Consider the following 20,060-nt stretch of genomic DNA (forward strand, 5'->3'; position numbering starts at 1 on the left):
TTTGGCTGCATTTTGAACTTAAGATCCTCTTTTCTGAACCCTAACATTTGATCACTAGACCATCACCTACCCTAGTATTGAAAAGCAAGGTAGAGAAACAAAAAGGCATGTTTTCAATTGCACATGTGATCCTTGTATAGTTTTACACAGACCGCTCAGAAGTTATAATTTGGGTTTTTCTCTTTTCTGTTCAACTGGATGGGTTTTAGGACCTGATTAAGAAAAGTGTGCTTCTAATCTGGCAACGCTGTTGTACATTTGACAAAACTCACAAAACCTGTTTGAAAGCCTGTTCAGACAAAAACAAAAGTCTGTGCTGGAAACTCCATCTTAAGAGTCCAAGAAGTTTTACTGTCAAAAAAAGGATAATGATAGGTCTTCAAAAGTGAAAGACGACACTGCCAGTCTTCTACATTTGCCGTGGTAAGTAGCTCAAAGGTTGTCCTTTCTTAACTCCTCTATGTTATTACAAGATGAATTGTTACACGTCCTTATATAAAATGAACTTCTTATGTTACGAACGCATGTTAAATCCCCAGTAACTCCAACCTGTAGTGCCACATTTGTATTCTGACCAATTTAAAGATTTGCAGAAAAACATAATAGGAGGATTCTAGAAAGCAGAGCAAGTGTGTTTCTGAGCCTCTCTCAGTCAGAACACAGTGCAGTGTGTAAATGGCATAATTGTCATTTTGTCACATGTCCACATAATGCACGTAAATACTGAAAATATTTGCACTCATTTGTGCGCCAGTGGGTGTTTGTCAGTGCAAGCATTGTTATCATAAGGCAGCAGAATCAACTGCACCATAGAAAACCTCGTCGAATGTGCAGTGCAGAGGCTTTCTATTATTTAAAAGGTGCAATATTCAGGAAAGCAACAGTGGCCTTCATGGCCACCCAGACCCACCCAGCTTCACGAGAACACTGATAGGCCCGTTTGTCTTAATTTTATGTTGTTCTGCATGTTAAACAACATCAACATGGCCTAAAATAGGAGATTCGCATGCAGTCATTCTAATGGTTTAGAAGATGTATCAGCCATTATATGTTTATTACAGCTGTGGCACCGCGTTCAGCTGTGAGCGCTGCTCTGCCACTCAGAGACGTGCTTACCAGCAGTGCAGCCATCTGAAAAGGCTGTTTCAGCCATGATAACATAATATTACAGATAAAGCTTCTAAATCATGAGGTGGATTGACAATATATATGTCATATGAGGCTTATTACAGCTGTGACAGGCCGTTCAGATGTGCACGCGCTGCCCCGCAGCTGTGGAACGCACTGACTTGCAGTGAAACACTGTGTTTTCGGTTTGTATGCGCAATGTTTGCATTTACTTCACAAGATGAATTTGTGCCACAGACTTTGCACATTACAATATTTCCTTTGCGTACTCCCAACAGGATGCACGAGGGTGCAGTCCGGGACTTGCTGGCAGGATTAGACGTGTCTCACTATGGAAAATTTCCCCCAAACACGATCAGACTGTTTCGAATGCTGTTTTATGTTGAGAGAATATTTAGAACGCAGTCAGATTGCTGTTAGAGTCCACCACGAATGGCGTACAATTCCCACCTCGACTGCACCTCGACTGTTTTTGAACATGTGCTAAACATTTGGGTCAGCCACATAATTTTGCCCAACTGTTTGGAATACACGCAGAATGCTGTCGGAGGGTTTCAATTGCAGCTCAACTTTGCCTGAATGGAGGTCGAATTTTCATTCGGATGGCATTCAGGCTCATTCAGCCTTGAGTGTGATGGGGGTATTAAGTATGTTACTCCAGCATATGAAAAGTGTTCTCTTTTTTTAAATAGAATGACTGTTTTAGAGGTACCAATTTTTTGTATAGGTACTGTCAACTATGGCAGAAAAAAAAATGCAGAAGAAAACATTTATGTTGATCCTACAAAAGTCTAAAGTTGGTCAAATCAGCTCCACCTCTGATGCACTCTAATACCATGCTTGTAGTGATGTGCTCACCCTGTAGTCATAGCAAATAATGTCATATAACTGGGTTCACAGCATGTGTACAATTTGCATGAGTTATAGCACAACATACTCCTACACAAGTGAAGAACTGAATGACTGATTTATGTCACATTTACGAACATGAGGTGGGGATTCAATTCACACATAAAATTCCAACAGCTGATAATGCATCTTGATGAAACCTAACAATGCCATGCTTTTTTGACACAACAACCATATTACAAACTCTTATCACACAGACTCAAACATTCCATTTTTGCAGGAGATAAAGTATATTTTGTCTTACTGTTCTAGGAGTTTCAGGTGTCTTGGTGTGGAATCTCCTGAGGAGGTTATCCTTCTAATGCACATGAGGTCTATCACAAAGGCCAGCTGAATCAGCATGATGCGTGAACTGCTGGTGGTGCTTACCAGAGAATCTCTCACTTTTAAAGTTGCCCTTTGGATTAGTGATGTGTAGATCGATACTGAAATATTATAATACTTCCGATACCAGATCTTTATGCTCTAAAAGCAATTCTCAAATCAAAATATCAAATACTTTTGATACTTCAGTTATTTGAGGTAATGTATATCATTAACAGGAACACAGTGGAAAGTAACTAAACTTTTGAGGTTTTGTCCAAATGAGACATGGTTAGTGTCAATTATTGTGGCATTTATATATTTATTTAAATATTTTACTGGCAATTTCATTTTGAGTCACCCGTATTATAAAACAGTAAGTGATTGTTTCCCTTATTTTAGGCTATTTACAGGATTACATCTTCAACCGCTTAGTCCAGTTAAGGGTCGTGGCAGGCTGGAGTCTATCCCAGAAGTCATAGAGCGCAAGGCGGGGTACACCCTGGACAGGACGCCAGTCTGTCGCAGGGCCACATATAGACAAACAAACACATTCACACCCACAAGCACACCTAAGGACAATTTAAAGTTTCCAATTCACTGAACCTGCATGTCTCTGGATGTGGGAGGAAGCCAGAGCACCTGGAGAGGACCCACGCAAACACAGGGAGAACATGCACACTCCACACAGAAAGGCCACAGGCGGGAATTGAACCAATGACCTTCTCGCTATGAGGCAACAGTGCCAACCACTAACCCACCGTGCCGCAACTATGTATTACATACATAGCTGAATCTAATAAGATTAAGCACTCAGTGCAGATTAGCCCCATCATTTGTTTTTCCCTGTGATCTTATATCATTTGAACATGATTCCCCAAGAGCAGCAACACTTACAAGATGCCTGGGAGAGATGGTTGCAAATGATCTCCAGCCTTTGTCTATAGTGGAAGACTAAAGTTTCCAAGGATTTGTGAGAGCTCTTGACTCAAAATATAAACTCCCATGAAGAAAAAAACCTGACAGAAAGACATCTTGTTTGATGAATGCAAAGACAAAGTAATTCTTTATGAAGCTACAATTTGAAATACACTACTTTTTTAGATTTTCCATATACATTAGTTGTATCTGCACAAAGTATTGGTATCTGATTGGTATCACCGATACCAACCTGAATTTTACACAGTATCAGATCGGAAAGGAAATCGGTGGTTTCAAACATCACAACTTTGGATAGCAATGCATTGCACATGTTGCTGGCACACTTGTGCTGATAGGTGATAAACTGATTTATTTCATGTTATTCCCAAAATACACAAACTAACTAGGTGACTAAATCCACCCTGCATAATTGTGCTTAGATTTTATGTTATATACATTTTTTATGTTATATAAATAATAGCGTAGTGCCTGACGCATCCCAAATCAATCTAACATGCACAGGGCCCTCTGTTTCATGTGTGACCAGTGGTCCAAAACTGCAGGAATCTAACCTTCAAAAACACAGAGCCAATTTGTGCTGTACCTGATGAATGAGTTCTGCCCTTTGGTTGGGACACTAGGATGAAATCTTTCACCTTCAGAAAGAGCAGCTGCTGTGGCTTCACTTAATGTGACTGCACCCAAAACATGAAGACAGGATGATTCACAATAACTGGAACACAGTTAAAGTATGGAAACAAGTGTGTGCAGAGCAGGGATGTGGAAAAAACCACACCTATCAGGGAACTGACAAAAATCATGTATTTATGAAATACATTGTATAAATAAATTGTTTGTCCACAACCCCAATTCCAATGAAGTTGGGACATTAGTCAAATTTTAGTCAAACTTTATTGCAGACTCCAACGTCCAAATAGACATACCATCACATACAAAACATAAAACAAATATTTAGTATAAGAAAAAGTGTATATATCACATAATGTTAAAAAAAGAAAACAAATAAATAGATATATATACACATACACACATATACAATATATATATACATATATACATACATACATACATCCATACACATGTACACACCCATACACATACATACATACATAAAAAAGTGCTTATGCAAATTCAATAAAAAGGCATCTAATAAATAGAAGCAGTAAAAAATGCCATAAAAAAAAGTGGATACACATTCTATAAAAGGCACAAATGCCAGTGTTTCCACATATGGGAGTGGTATCTAACAGAACTGCACCTGGGATTGGTCAACTGCATAATGAGATTATTCCCGGACCCCTGCAGTCTACATATAAACTTGTACATCAGTCTTCTCAGGGTAGCCTGGAAGGTGTTCAACCCTAAATCACAAAAGAGCTTGCTGGCACTACTACCCCTGGGCTTTTTGAGCAGGATTCTGAGACAGTCATTATACGCAACCTGAGGTTTTTGCAAACTCTCCTTCTTATAACTCACCCAGAGGGGGGCCGTGTACATAGGGGTACAGTAAGCTCTAAACAAGTTCACCTTCACTTCATCAGAACAGTAATGAAATTTTCTCACTAACACATTGGCTTGGACATACAGCATTCATCTCTGTCTGAGCATGTCAGCATCATCCTCCATCTTATCGTTAACAATGTGTCCCAGATATTTTACATTGGTGCACACAGACAGTGTTTGACCAGACAAATAGAAACCTGGGAAGTTAAGATGTTGATCCTCCTTGGTCCTACGTATCATTATCATGCTCTTTTTGGCATTATACTTGATGTCAAACCTGACCCCGTAGTCAGAACATATATTAAGAAGCTGTTGGAACCCTGCACTGCTGGGAGATATAATGGCCAAATCATCAGTGTACATCAAGTGATTGATTAAGGTGTTGCCCACAATACACACTGTTCTACAATCTCCCAACTGCCTTGACAGTTCATCCATGTACAGGCTGAGTAGGCTTGGGGATAAAAGCCCACCCTGCCGTACCCCATTGCCAACTCTGAAGGGAGAAGATAAAAAACTCCCCCATTTCACCTGCATAGTCTGTCGGTTGTACCAATATGCCAGGATACGTATAATGCTACCCGGAACACCCCTATACTTCAACTTGGTGAAGAGCTTGTGATGGTTAACTCTGTCAAATGCCTTAGAGGCATCAATAAAGCCCACCAACACTGTTGAGCCATGCCCTCTGTACTTTTCTACTACTTCTTTTAATGCATAAATACACAAATCAGTACTATGCTTACTCTTAAAGCCAAATTGATAGTCCGTGGTACAAATAAAATCCCCAATTCTGTCAAATATGACACTTTCTAGCACCTTTGACAGTACGCTGGCTAGGGCAATAGGCCGATAGTTATCCATACTCCCTACCTTCCCAGCCTTGTCTTTGATAACAAGTACTAAAATAACTGTCAACATAGCATCTGGCAGAATACCATGCATTACCAACCCTGTAAAACACATAGCCAGCAACACAGCAACCCTAGAGCTGGCAAGCTTCAGGTGCTCTGCAGTGATATTATCCATGCCACATGCCTTGTTATCAGCCAGTTGCCTTATGGCTTGGGAAATTTCATAGGGGCTGATGTGTACCACTTCCTCCTCTATATTACCTGTACAGTAGGGCTCACTTCTGACACAGTTGAACAGAGCAGCATAATGCTGCCTCCATAGTTCAGTTATATTTTCTCCACCAAATACACCCTCAATGTTACATGGCAGTGCTGTTTTAACCCTGTTTATATTCTTCACTTCTTTCCAGAAGCCAGTGACATTGCTGTCAAGCAGTTTTCCAGAGTCAGCTCTCAAGGCTTGCTCATGCTTGCGAACAAAGCGTACTGCATATTTGTATCTAGTATTGGTTACCTTTTTATGCTCATGAACCGGCCCCTGCCTAGGTCTCCCAGCAACTACCCAGGCTTTATGGGCTGCCTTAGCTTCTGCATGGGGGCCAGCGACATACCTATTCCACCCAGGCTGAGCATTTACAGCTTTATTAGGGAGAGTGAGTAGAGGTCTGCTGGCTTCTAATAAGGCAAACACAATACAATTATACATTTCACAGAGGTCATCACAGTGAGAAGTGTCACTACAGTTAACATTCAAACATCGAATGGCATGCATAGGTAAATGTATTTTTCTCAAAAGTGCATCTGATCTCCCACAATAAAACAATACATCCTCTGAGGACAGTTTAGTCCAGTCTATCTTAGCCTCACTTATGATGTTATCCTCCCTTATTATCTCAGGGAGACACACGGTGTTAAGTATGAACTCAATAGGAAAATGATCAGCTGTGGTCACCTCATATAGTACTTTCATAGGCCCAAGCGTTGCATGAGCATCTGCAGTGCATATCAGATGATCAAGCCAGCTAGTTGTTCTATGGGCTTCACTATAGTAGGTAAAACTGTCTGCAGGTAGAAGCACCTGACTAGATAGAACCAAATTATTGTCTTCACACATCCTGATCATATGCTTAGCAAAAGAAGAAGCATTATCAGAGATATCTGCATTCATGTCTCCAACAACATAAACGGTTGTACAGCAATTATCACCAATAAAAGAGTTAATAAATGCCAACCTATTCACATATTCATCATCATTATGTCTCGACTCATATGGTGTGTAGACATTCAGAATGATAAATTCTGTGTTACTCATCCTGACATGAACCCCAATACACCAGTCAGTTTCCAGTCGAACAACATTAATCACAGAATCAAACCTTTTATGCCACAGGATGGCCACACCCCCAGGGATTCTCCCCCTAATAATGCACTGAGAGAGATCTGTAGTTGACTCCCCAGCACCGTGAAAGTCATCATGAACAGAATTCAACCCTCCCAAATCCTGTTTGGAAAGGAAAGTCTCCTGTAAACACAGAATGTCACAACTTTGAAGTATTTTATCCGCCACAACACGTCGGGCTCTGTCCCCAGCGCTGTTACCTACACGCAGCCCACGACAGTTATAAGAGACAACCCGCATCACAGTTTAGGAGGAAGTAGCCACAGCTTCATTATTCTCTGACTGCAGCAGTTCATTTCTCCCCACAGGAATATTGCCAGCAAAGCCTCTGTGCCCACGGGGTTCAAAATACCTCCTCACATACACCCCAGCTGGCCAGATATGGGAACTGTACATGTCAGCCACCTCCTTACAATCTGCAGTGACATGAAAGGAGCCGAATCTGCTCCCATGCGATTCTATCTTCCTACATGTCACAGACTTATTGACCAGTTTCTCAGATAGATAGCTGCGCAAAGTCTCAGCATCCACATCTGGAGAAAATCTGGTGGCAAATACACTCACTCTCTTAGTTGTAATCACAGGAATGTGGCTCTCTGTGCCAGTGCCAATAATTCCGGGAGGCCTATTCCTTCGCTCACGTTTCCCCTGAGTGGATATGGGTCGCCTCTTAGGTGTGACATTAATGTCCGGCTTTTTACGTCCATTGCTCACAACAAAACTCCACGGCGGTGACATACCTGATGTGCAAGGCTGAACGTTCTCTGTAGCCGCAGCATGGGGAGACGGTAACACCATCTCTGCCTGCTGAGCAGAGCCTGTCTTCCTCTGCACCTCCACCTCCCCCCTGCAGCAGCCACAGCAGCAGCCCTGCGGTCCAGGTTAAGAGTGCAGCTCTGCTCCATCGCCTTCACCCGGCGATTCACAGCCACAGTAGCTGCCATCAGATTCTCATTCACATCCGCCTGTGCTTCAATGGTCCTGTGCAACGCAGAAACTTCATTGCTTAGTTGCCCTATTCTTCTAAGCAGGGCTGAGGCATCGATACTGCCAAAACCAACAGGTAGAAGTTTGTCCAAACGGTGCGAGACAAACATAGGCATATCTTCCCCAAACTCATTAAACAATCTCAAGCATGCCTTCACGTTTTTAACGTCCTTGTCTTTTCCCATATAATTAATTTTCCATTGTGTTGTTGTCGGACATACCTCAAACAGGAAATCCTTTGATTTTGCAATCCATTCCGATGAAAAATTGTTTGTAGCCAACAGAACAATTTCATTGTGGTCAAGAGTCCTCATTTTGTCAGAAATGAAGTTCAAGAACTCATCCACAACAATAATCTTTCCAAACTGATTTTTAAAAACTTCAGGATTAGCACTAAGGCAGGCAGTGGATTCTCCCGACACACTGCCACCCGCCATCTTGCTACTCCCTTGTATGACTGTAAAATGTAAATAAAAACAGAATACAATGATTTGCAAATCCTCTTCAACCTATATTCAACTGAATACACCACAAAGACAAGATATTTAATGAAGAGCAAAGCAGCTGGTGCAACACAGAAGTAGGTGCTGAAAACAAACAAAAAGGACTAATGTTTTGATGTGAACATCACATCTTCATCAGAGTCCTGATATTTACTGTTCAAACTGATAAACTTTATTGTTTTTGTGCAAATTTTGAAATGGATGTCTGCAACATGGTAGCACGGTGGCTTAGTGGTTAGCACTGTTGCCTCACAGCGAGGAGGTTGTGGGTTCAACTCCCGTGGCCTTTCTGTGTGGAGTTTGCATGTTATCCCCGTGTTTGCATGGGTTTCCTCCGGGTGCTCCGGTTTCCTCCCATGTCCAAAGACATGCGGGTTAGGTGGATTGGAATCTTTAAAATTGTCCTTAGGTGTGTGTGGGTGTGTCTGTGTTTGTTTGTCTGTTTGTGGCCCTACGACAGACTGGCGTCATGTCCTGGGTGTACCCCGTCTCGCGCCCTATGACTGCTGGGATAGGCTTCAGCCCCCCGCGACCCTTAATTGGACTAAGCGGTAGAAGATGTCTGCAACATGTTTCAAAAAAGCTGGGACAGTGGTATGTTTACCACTGTGTTACATCACCTTTCCTTCTAACAATAATAATAATAATAATAATAATAATAATAATAAGCGTTTTGAGAACTGAGGACACTAATTGTTGAAGCTTTGTAGGTGGAATTCTTTCCCATTCTTGCTTGATGTACGACTTTAGTTGTTCAACAGTCCGGGGTCTCCGTTGTCGTATTTTGCGCTTCATAATGTGCCACACATGTTCAATGGGTGACAGGTCTGGACTGCAGCAGGCCAGTCTAGTACACGCACTCTTTTACTATGAAGCCACGCTGTCATAACACGTGAACAATGTGGCCCTGAAAAAGATGTTGCTTGGATGGCAGCATGTGTTGCTCCAAAACCTGGATGTACCTTTCAGCATTGATGGTGCCATCACAGATGTGTAAGTTGTCCATGCCATGGGCACTAACACACCCCCATACCATCACAGATGCTGGCTTTTGAACTTTGTGCTGGTAACAATCTGGATGGTCTTTTTCCTCTTTTGTCCGGAGGACACGATGTCCATGATGTCCAAAAATAATTTGAAATGTGGACTCATCAGACTACAACACACTTTTGCACTTTGCGTCTGTCCATTTCAAATGAGCTCAGGCCCAGAGAAGGCGGTGATGTTTCTGGATGTTGTTGATGTATGGCTTTTGCATGGTATGGTAGAGTTTTAACTTGCACTTGTAGATGTAGTGACGAACTGTGTTAACTGACAATGGTTTTCTGAAGTGTTCCTGAGCCCACACGGTAAGATCCTTTACACAATGATGGTTTCAATGCAGAGCCGCCTGAGGGATCAAAGGTCATGGGCATTCAATGTTGGTGTTCGGCCTTGCCGCTTATGTGTAGAAAGTTCTCCAGATTCTCTGAATCTTCTGATTACATTCTGGACTGTAGATGATGGAATCCCTAAATTCTTGCAATTGAATGTTGAGAAAGATTGTTCTTAAACTGTTGGACTATATTTAAACACAGTTGTTCACAAAGTGGTGATCCTCACCCCATCTTTGCTTGTGAATGGCTGAGACTTTTGGGGATGCTCCTTTTATACCCAATCATGACATTCACAATTAGTGTCCTCAGTTCCCAAATGCTTATTGAGTGTTGTTAGAAGGAAAGGTGATGTAACACGGTGGTAAACATACCACTGTCCCAGCTTTTTTGAAATGTGTTGCAGGCATCCACTTTAAAATGAGCAAATATTTGCACAAAAATAATAACGTTTATCAGTTTGAACATTACATATCTTGTATTGAATTGAATATAGGTTGAAGAGGATTTGCAAATCATTGTATTCTGTTTTTATTTACATTTCACACAACGTCCCAACTTCATTAGAATAGGGATTGTATATGTAGGTCTGCGACACACTGACATTCCTGTCCAGGATTTACCCTGCCCTTACCCTGTGACTGCTGGGATACACTCCAGTCCCCCAGTGACCCCTTAATTGGACGGTGTAGAAAATGGATCGATGGATATAAGATCTGGCCCAAATCAGTTATGAGAGGACATAAACCTTTAGTTTGTTCACATGAAAATCTGTACTGTATGTGTTGAAATTATCTGAGGCCTTAACAATAATACCACCTGTAAATTGAATGCAGATTTTTAAACAACAAATAACATATCTAATGATAGCAAAAACCATATACTTTATTACACTGGCTGTTTGTGATATTTTCAATAAAAATTAAATTAATTTTCATGTCCGATACATTACCGATAAAAGACTTTTCAGTATCTGGCGATACCAACAGAAATCCAATGCCATTTTATTGTCTTAAAATAACTAATTTGTTGATAAATACAAGTGTCTGGAAGTACCCTGCTAACCTAACTACTGAAGAAAACATCACCTCAAATTACGAAATAAATATTCTGCTCCCAAAATGGAAGAAATGGCATGATTCAGATGTGCAGTTGAAGGCTCGGATCAGATAGGGGTGAGGATGTATGAAACTGGAAAAACTGACGTGATTTTTTTTTCTGCGATATATATTATGAAGTGCAAAAACATTGGAACTGTCACACATGCACAGGTTAAGCTTATAAACCCCAAAAATAAAGTTGAAAAACTTCAAGCAACTTTCACAAATTACCTATTTTTGGTCGATGCACAGCCATCTTGCTTAATAAACCCCTGCTCCCTGTCAGATCCCAGGAGGATATCAATGCATTCTGGGTTGATTATTCCTATATACAGTAGGGAGCATTCCATACAGCTGACAGTAATTTTATTTTGACAGTCATTTCTATATTTTCGTCTCATTTTGCTGAATTTTAACAGAAAACTAAGCTAAGCTGAGCTCTGCCTTTTCACAAAGAGCTTCTTTCACAGTCAGATATTACACAAAAATCTGTTTCTTCCATTAACTTTTGACAAAAATGTCTTGAATCCAAGGTAATGTTCATAAACTTCCTTCCCTACAGGTTAATACAGATGGGCAAAGACAACCACTGCAACTTTGTGACAAGTTGGAGTGAAGTTGATGTTCTGTGCCTGCACATCTATTTCTTAGCAGATCAAAACAACAAAAAGCTTCAGTGAATGTAATCATCCTTAAATTATACTATAAATTGCATTATATTAGACAGACTCTTATGATGAAAACTGAGAATCATGTGTTTTTTTAGTCATCTTTTGGCTGGTCCTGTTCAGGTTTGCCATGGGAAATCATCCATCTCTATCTCTCCCTGTGCTCTTTATCTTCTTCCATCACAGCAACCACCTGCATATCCTCCCTCAGGACATCTATAAACCTTCTCTTTGGCCTCCCTCTTCTCCTCCTACAGGGAGGCTTCATCCTTAGCAGCCTTCTTCCTGTACGTTTACCCTGAGCCCCTCCTCTGTACATGTCCAAACCGTTTCGTTCTCTCCTCTCTGTCTCTATACAATTCTATCTGTGCTTTTCCTTTGACATGATCATTCTATTCTTGTCCATCCTCATCGTTCCCAAGGAAAATTTCAGCATTTTAGCTCTGCCACATCCACATTTGCACTATTCCAACATGCTTCCCCTTATTCATACATGTGTACTCTGTCTGGTTCCTGCTGACTTTTATTCCTTTTCTCTCCAGAGCATATCGCCACCTCTCCAAGTTTGTGCTCTCTACTCTCACAACTGATAACAATATAATCTGCATACTTCATTGTCCAAGGAGATGCCTGTCTGAACTCATCTGTCAAACTGTCCATCACCATTGTAAACAACAAAAGGCTCAGAGCCGATCCCTGATGCAATCCGACATTCTTCTTGAATGCATCTGTCATTCTTGCTGCATATCTCATTACTGTTACATTTTCCTTGTACAGTATTTTCCGGAATCAAATCGCACCAGATTATAAGTCACACTGGTCTAAAAATGCCTCCACAAGAGAAAATCAAAAACACGTTGCACCAGAATTTAGGTGGCATTTACCAGAAGCATATAGGCTTAATCACTGTGTTATTTGCTCTATTGAGCCGAGTATTCCTTTAACTTTAACTAGTAATGACTTCATGACTTTCTTTGCTAATAAAATTTTAACTATTAGAGAAAAAATTACTCATAACCATCCCAAAGACGTATCGTTATCTTTGGCTGCTTTCAGTGATGCCGGTATTTGGTTAGACTCTTTCTCTCAGATTGTACTGTCTGAGTTATTTTCATTAGTTACTTCATCCAAACCATCAACATGTCTATTAGACCCCATTCCTACCAGGCTGCTCAAGGAAGTCCTACCATTATTTAATGCTTCGATCTTAAATATGATCAATCTATCTTTATTAGTTGGCTATGTACCACAGGCTTTTAAGGTGGCAGTAATTAAACCATTACTTAAAAAGCCATCACTTGACCCAGCTATCTTAGCTAATTATAGGCCAATCTCCAACCTTCCTTTTCTCTCAAAAATTCTTGAAAGGGTAGTTGTAAAACAGCTAACTGATCACCTGCAGAGGAATGGTCTATTTGAAGAGTTTCAGTCAGGTTTTAGAATTCATCATAGTACAGAAACAGCATTAGTGAAGGTTACAAATGATCTTCTTATGGCCTCAGACAGTGGACTCATCTCTGTGCTTGTTCTGTTAGACCTCAGTGCTGCTTTTGATACTGTTGACCATAAAATTTTATTACAGAGATTAGAGCATGCTATAGGTATTAAAGGCACTGCGCTGCGGTGGTTTGAATCATATTTATCTAATAGATTACAATTTGTTCATGTAAATGGGGAATCTTCTTCACAGACTAAGGTTAATTATGGAGTTCCACAAGGTTCTGTGCTAGGACCAATTTTATTCACTTTATACATGCTTCCCTTAGGCAGTATTATTAGACGGCATTGCTTAAATTTTCATTGTTACGCAGATGATACCCAGCTTTATCTATCCATGAAGCCAGAGGACACACACCAATTAGCTGCAGGGTTGTCTTACAGACATAAAGACATGGATGACCTCTAATTTCCTGCTTTTAAACTCAGACAAAACTGAAGTTATTGTACTTGGCCCCACAAATCTTAGAAACATGGTGTCTAACCAGATCCAGATAAATAAAATTGATTGATTGATTGATTATTTATTTATCAAATCAAATCAAATCAATTTTATTTATATAGGGCCAAATCACAACAAACAGTCGCCCCAAGGTGCTCCACATTGCAAGGCAAAGCCATACAATAATTACGGAAAAACCCCAACGGTCAAAACGACCCCCTGTGAGCAAGCACTTGATGACAGTGGGAAGGAAAAACTCCCTTTTAACAGGAAGAAACTTCCAGCAGAACCAGGCTCAGGGAGGGGCAGTCTTCTGCTGGGAGTGGTTGGGGCTGAGGGAGAGAACCAGGAAAAAGACATGCTGTAGAGGGGAGCAGAGATCAAGCACTAATGATTAAATGCAGAGTGGTGCATACAGAGCAAAAAGAGAAAGAAACACTCAGTGCATCATGGGAACCCCCCAGCAGTCTAAGTCTATAGCAGCATAACTAAGGGATGGTTCAGGGTCACCTGATCCAGCCCTAACTATAAGCTTTAGCAAAAAGGAAAGTTTTAAGCCTAATCTTAAAAGTAGAGAGGGTGTCTGTCTCCCTGATCCAAATTGGGTGTTGGGAAAGTGTAGTGACACGGACCCACAACAGGGGGCGTAAATGAGCGGACAATAGATGAGCCAAAAATACAACACTTTACTGTTGTGAAAAAGGCACAAGGAGAATACAGACAAATGCAGAATTTGGATCACAATCAAACTGTACAAGGTGATGTGTGGGTAGGCTCGAGGATAGAAGACGTCTGTCCTGAGAAGAACCGGATCCCACACGATTTCCACTGCCACTGAACCCAAAGGATACTGGAGCCGCCAAGTCCCGAGTCCCCAGGTGGTCACCGTCTTCGACTCTCAGATCTGGTACAACTGGCAGAAGAACAGATGTGATGAGTGTGTGACAATACACTCAGTAAACAGTCAGTGATTCGGTATTCCAGGTGGGAAACAACACCTCCACCTTTAACACAGAACACAGGTAAGCAGAGCCAAAGAGCTACTTAGCGTTTTGGCGTGAGAGTGAAGAACGTCACTTTCACGAAACCACAAAACTCTGCACCTAGCAGACAGCAGCTACAGCAACTCCTGCAAACACTCAAAGGAATTACGTGCATAACGGCACAGTCAAAACGGCTGAGAATTTACCATAGAGGTAGACGATATCTCGGCGACGAGGTGGAGATGTCGTCCAGCTTTTGTGTGCGTGGTTGAAGACCTGGTGATTGGTGACAGCTGTCATAGTTGATGAGTGACAGCTGTCACCCCGGGTGTTCCTGTGAGTCGGCAGCATCCTCTCGTGCCTGAAGCCCGCACTTCAGGCAGGGCGCCCTTTGGTAGTGGGCCAGCAGTACCTCCTCTTCAGCGGCCCACACAACAGGAGCCCCCCCCTCAATGGGCGCCTCTTGGCACCCGACCCGGCTTGTCGGGATGGCGATGGTAGAAATCGGCCAGGAGGGCCGGATCCAGGATGAAGCTCCTCTTCACCCAGGAGCGTTCTTCGAGTCCATAACCCTCCCAGTCCACCAAGTACTGGAACCCCCGGCCCTTCCGGCGGACGTCCAGGAGCCGACGCACAGTCCAAGCTGGCTCCCCGTTGATGATCCAGGCAGGAGGCGGCGGCCGGTCCGGGGAGCACAGAGGGGTGAGGTGTCATAGGGTTTCAACCTGGAGACATGGAAAACAGGGTGGATCCGCAGTGAAGCTGGGAGCTGTAGCTTCACTGCAGCAGGACTGATGACCTTGAGGATCTTAAATGGTCCAATGTATCTGTCTTTTAGTTTCAGGGAGTCCACTTGTAGAGGTACGTCCTTTGTGGAAAGCCATACCTCCTGCCCGGGCTGGTATGCAGGGGCCGGGGAACGCCGGCGATCTGCATGGGCTTTGGCCCTCATCCGGGCTTTCAACAAGGCAGAACAGGCGGTGCGCCACACCCGACGGCACCTCCGCAGGTGGGCCTGGACGGAGGGCACACCGACCTCTCCCTCCACAACGGGAAACAATGGGGGCTGGTACCCCAGACACACCTCAAACGGGGAGAGGCTGGTGGCAGAGGACACCTGGCTGTTATGCGCATACTCGATCCAGGCGAGATGTTCACTCCAGGCCGTCGGATGTGCAGACGTCACACAGTGCAGGGCTTGCTCCAGTTCTTGGTTGGCCTGTTCTGCCTGTCCGTTGGTCTGCGGGTGATACCCGGATGAGAGGCTCACGGTGGCCCCCAGTTCTCGGCAGAAACTCCTCCAGACTTGAGAGGAGAACTGGGGACCACGATCTGAGACAATGTCTGTTGGTATCCCATGCAGACGCACGATGTGGTGGACCAGGAGGTCTGCTGTCTCCTGGGCCGTAGGGAGCTTCGGGAGGGCCACGAAGTGGGCCGCCTTGGAGAATCGGTCCACTATCGTGAGGATGGTAGTCATGTCCCGGGACGGCGGGAGGCCCATGACGAAGTCCAGGCCGATGTGGGACCAGGGGTGATGGGGCACAGGTAACGGTTGGAGAAGTCCCTGTGCCCGTTGTTGGTCAGCTTTTCCCCTGGCGCAGGTGGTGCAGGCCTGGACATAGTCCCGGACGTCGGCTACCATGGACGCCCACCAGAAGCGCTGCCGGACCACTGCCACGGTCCTTCGCACCCCTGAATGGCAGGAGAGTTTGGAACCGTGACAGAAGTCCAGGACGGCAGCTCTGGCCTCTGGTGGGACGTAGAGGCGGTTCTTCGGTCCTTTACCTGGGTCCGGATTCCATGCCAGGGCCTCCCGGACGGTCTTCTCCACGTCCCAGGTGAGGGTGGCCACGATAGTGGACTCAAGTAGAATGGATTCTGGCGGATCCGACAGCTCGGTTTTGACTTCGACTTCGTGAACCCGGGACAGAGCATCCGATCTTTGGTTCTTGGTCCCGGGGCGGTAGGTGATCTGGAAGTCAAAACGCCCGAAGAACAATGACCAACGGGCTTGCCTGGGGTTCAGCCACTTGGCGGTCCTGATATACTCCAGGTTCCGGTGGTCCGTGAAAACCGCAAATGGTACCGTGGCTCCCTCTAACAGATGTCTCCACTTCTCAAGAGCCTCCTTAAAGATTTCTTAAGTTTCACAGATTCACAAACACCACACACCAACTCAGTGCAGTTTGTCCATAACATTAGTGTCACGTGAGCTCTCCTAGTAATCACTACCACCAGTTCCAAACAAACAGTTGACACAGTGGCAATATATGTGGCAGTCGGTAGCGACAGCTAAGGATTTTTTGGAAGAAAAGACAATTCCAAAAAAATGGGAAAAATGCTTTCCAGTATCTCTGTGTAGTACTGCTTTTGTTTTGTTTGGGTTTTTTGTTGTTGTTTTTTGAGTTATGAGAGGGGTTGACATAATTTATCTATCTGTTAAATAAACAAATAAATCAGACTGACGCCAGTCTCACTCAGGCTGTAACTGAGGAAATGACTGGCCAATGAGGACAATTAATATGACACCAATTTGACTTTTTCTTGGTGGGGCATGGTGGCGACACACCCCAATCAAGTCCTACATTCCCAATTCCAATGAAGTGTAAATAATAACAGAATACAATGATTTGCAAATTCTCTTCAACTTATATTCAACTGAATACACCACAAAGACAATATATTTAATCTTCAACCTGATAAACGTTTTTGTTTTTGTGTAAATATTTGCTCATTTTGCAATGGATGCCTGCAGCAAGTTTCAAAAAAGCTGGGACAGTGGTATGTTTACCACTGTGTTACATCACCTTTCCTTCTAACAACACTTAATAAGCATTTGAGAACTGAGGACACTAATTGTTGAAGCTTTGTAGGTGGAATTCTTTCCCATTCTTGCTTGATGCACGATTTCAGTTGTTCAACAGTCCGGGGTCTCCGTTGTCGTATTTTGTGCTTCATAATGCGCCACACATTTTCAATGGGCGACAGGTCTGGACTGCAGCAGGCCAGTCTAGTACCCGCACTCTTTTACTATGAAGCTATGCTGCTGTAACACATGCACAATGTGCCTAGCAAGACATTTCAATTTCAGCAAGACAATGCCATTGTCTTGCTGAAATAAGCAGGGATGCCCCTGAAAAACACATTGCTTGGATGGCAGCATGTGTTGCTCCAAAACCTGGATGTACCTTTCAGCATTGATGGTGCCATTACAGATGTGTAAGTTGTCCATGCCATGGGCACTAACACACCCCCATACCATCACAGATACTGGCTTTTCAACTTTGCGCTGATAACAATCTGGATGGTCTTTTTCCTCTTTTGTCCGGAGGACACGATGTCCATGATTTCCAAAAATAATTTGAAATGTGGACTCATCAGACTACAACACACTTTTGCATGTCTGTCTTGTCATGTCTTTTATGTCTGTCCATTTCAAATGAGCTCGGGCCCAGAGAAGGCGGCGGCATTTCTGGATGTTGTTAATGTATGGCTTCGCTTTGCATTGCAGAGTTTTAACTTGCACTTGTAGATGTGGCAATGAACTGTGTTAACCAACAATGGATTTCTGAAGTGTTCCTGAGCCCACGCAGTAAGATCCTTTACACAATGTCAGTTTTTAATGCAGTGCCGCCTGAGGGATCAAAGATCACAGGCATTCAGTGTTGGTTTTCAGCCTTGTCGCTTACGTGTAGAAAGTCCAGATTCTCTGAATTTTCTGATTATATTATGGACTGTAGATGATCAAATCCCTAAATTCCTTGCAATTGAACATTGAGAAACATTGTTCTGTAAACTGTTGGACTATTTTTTCACGCAGTTGTTCACAAAGTGGTGATCCTCGCCTCATGTTCCAAACAGGTGTTCTTTGAGCATTCATCAACTTTCCCAGTCTTTTGTTGCACTGTCCCAGCTTTTTTGAAATGTGTTGCAGGCATCCATTTCAAAATGAGCAAATATTTGCACAAAAACAAAAAAAGTCTATCAGTTTGAACATTAAATGTCTTGTCTTTGTGGTGTATTCAATTGAATATAGGTTGAAGAGGATTTGCAAATCATTGTATTCTGTTTTTATTTACATTTCACACAACATCCCAACTTCATTGGAATTGGGTTTGTAGTTTAGGGCCTCCTGTAGACCAAAAATCCATACAAGGTGACGAAGCATCCAAACATTTTCAGTAAAATCACACACAACACAACCTGAGCACAGCTAATCTATGTAACCAATTCCATGTCTTCTAGGTGCAGTACAACTTCCTGGAAGATGCAGACATGTCAGAGGAAAACCTTCACATGTACCATTGCTGCTCTGGTACTTTTGGTGGGACGTCTGATTGTGGCTACGTTTGTCAATTTCAGCTGGCACGAAACAGTCAAAAAAGTAATTTACCCTCCATTAAGCATTTTGCAGAAACTTGAACATCTGGAATGAAATAAAATAATTTTACAATAAGCAGGTATTGAATGATGATTTATTGTCATTAAAAGTGCAATGAAATTATCTTTAAGCTCAGATAAGATAAGACTTTACTGATCTCACGGTGGAGAAATTCACGTTACATCAGCACTTAAAAAACACAAAGATGGGTGTGAGTAGAGGAAAATGTGCATCAGACAGCGTGTGCAAGGATAAGCAATAATAATAATACTTGTAACAATACAATAAAACAAGAGAATGAGGTAGAAATTTACACTCAATAACCTCAGAAATACAGCAATTAATTCACAATTATTACTGGTAGAATGTAATAATGGCACACATCAGAATTAATACAACCGCACATATACATTTGATTTGTTTATGTACGCTAAACTTTGAAGCAGTCCGTCATCCGAATTGAGGCAAAGTGTGTGTAGGCCGCAGCAGAGTCCCGCGCAGCCGAGCTTGAGGGGTTAGAGGGGCACTGCAGCTGTGCCGCACAGCTCCTCGGAGTGGCAGAGCGGAGGCTGGGGTGGGCGGGGGATTTACTGACTTAAGCTCCTCTCAAACAGAAATGGTGTCTTAGTGGCAACCACTAGTACATACTCGTGATGCACATGCCTGCACTTGTTGCCAATTCTGGCGACTGATAGGACATATGTTAAATACAACTGAATGCCATGTGCACACAGCGTGCATTCTGCTGCTTCCAAACTTTTATCAACTTTGTCTCTTTTTTCTTAAATTTTATCATGAATTTGGAGTTCCTGAACAACCTGGTGATTTCCAGTCTGTGTCTCAGATGGCGTGTAGGTGATGTGTGCATGGAGAGTTAGTAGAGTGTAAAGGGAGACTACCTGATGAGTGAAGTTGAGCAGTAAGTGCTCCATGACCAAACAGAATGCACACCAGCATTGTATGTAATGTGTTTTTAGCTGTTAATGCAACCTGGTCTCACGGCAAGTCATGATTCAGCAGCACAAAATATACATTAATCTATTGGTTCGTGATATTGTGACGAAAAGCACCTCATTTTCGTCACA

The 20,060-nt window shown here is 42.8% G+C and overlaps 1 protein-coding gene across 3 annotated transcripts in view; it reads left to right on the forward strand.

Moving 5' to 3' along the window:
* Positions 1–287: 287 nt before the first annotated feature.
* The window catches only part of LOC117526913 (NAD(P)(+)--arginine ADP-ribosyltransferase 2-like), a 42,743-nt gene continuing 22,970 nt past the window's right edge, over positions 288–20,060 (forward strand). For 2 of the 3 annotated variants that reach the window (XM_034189040.1, XM_034189037.1), the window contains exons 1-2: positions 288–423; positions 18,840–18,978. In XM_034189040.1, the coding sequence (XP_034044931.1) occupies positions 18,862–18,978 (117 nt within the window). In that variant the 5' untranslated portion in view covers positions 288–423; positions 18,840–18,861. The remainder of the gene's footprint in view (positions 424–18,839; positions 18,979–20,060) is intronic. The other variant, XM_034189039.1, reaches the window with a different exon arrangement.

The sequence above is a fragment of the Thalassophryne amazonica genome, chromosome 15 (assembly GCF_902500255.1).
Source record: "Thalassophryne amazonica chromosome 15, fThaAma1.1, whole genome shotgun sequence".
Classification (NCBI taxonomy): domain Eukaryota; kingdom Metazoa; phylum Chordata; class Actinopteri; order Batrachoidiformes; family Batrachoididae; genus Thalassophryne; species Thalassophryne amazonica.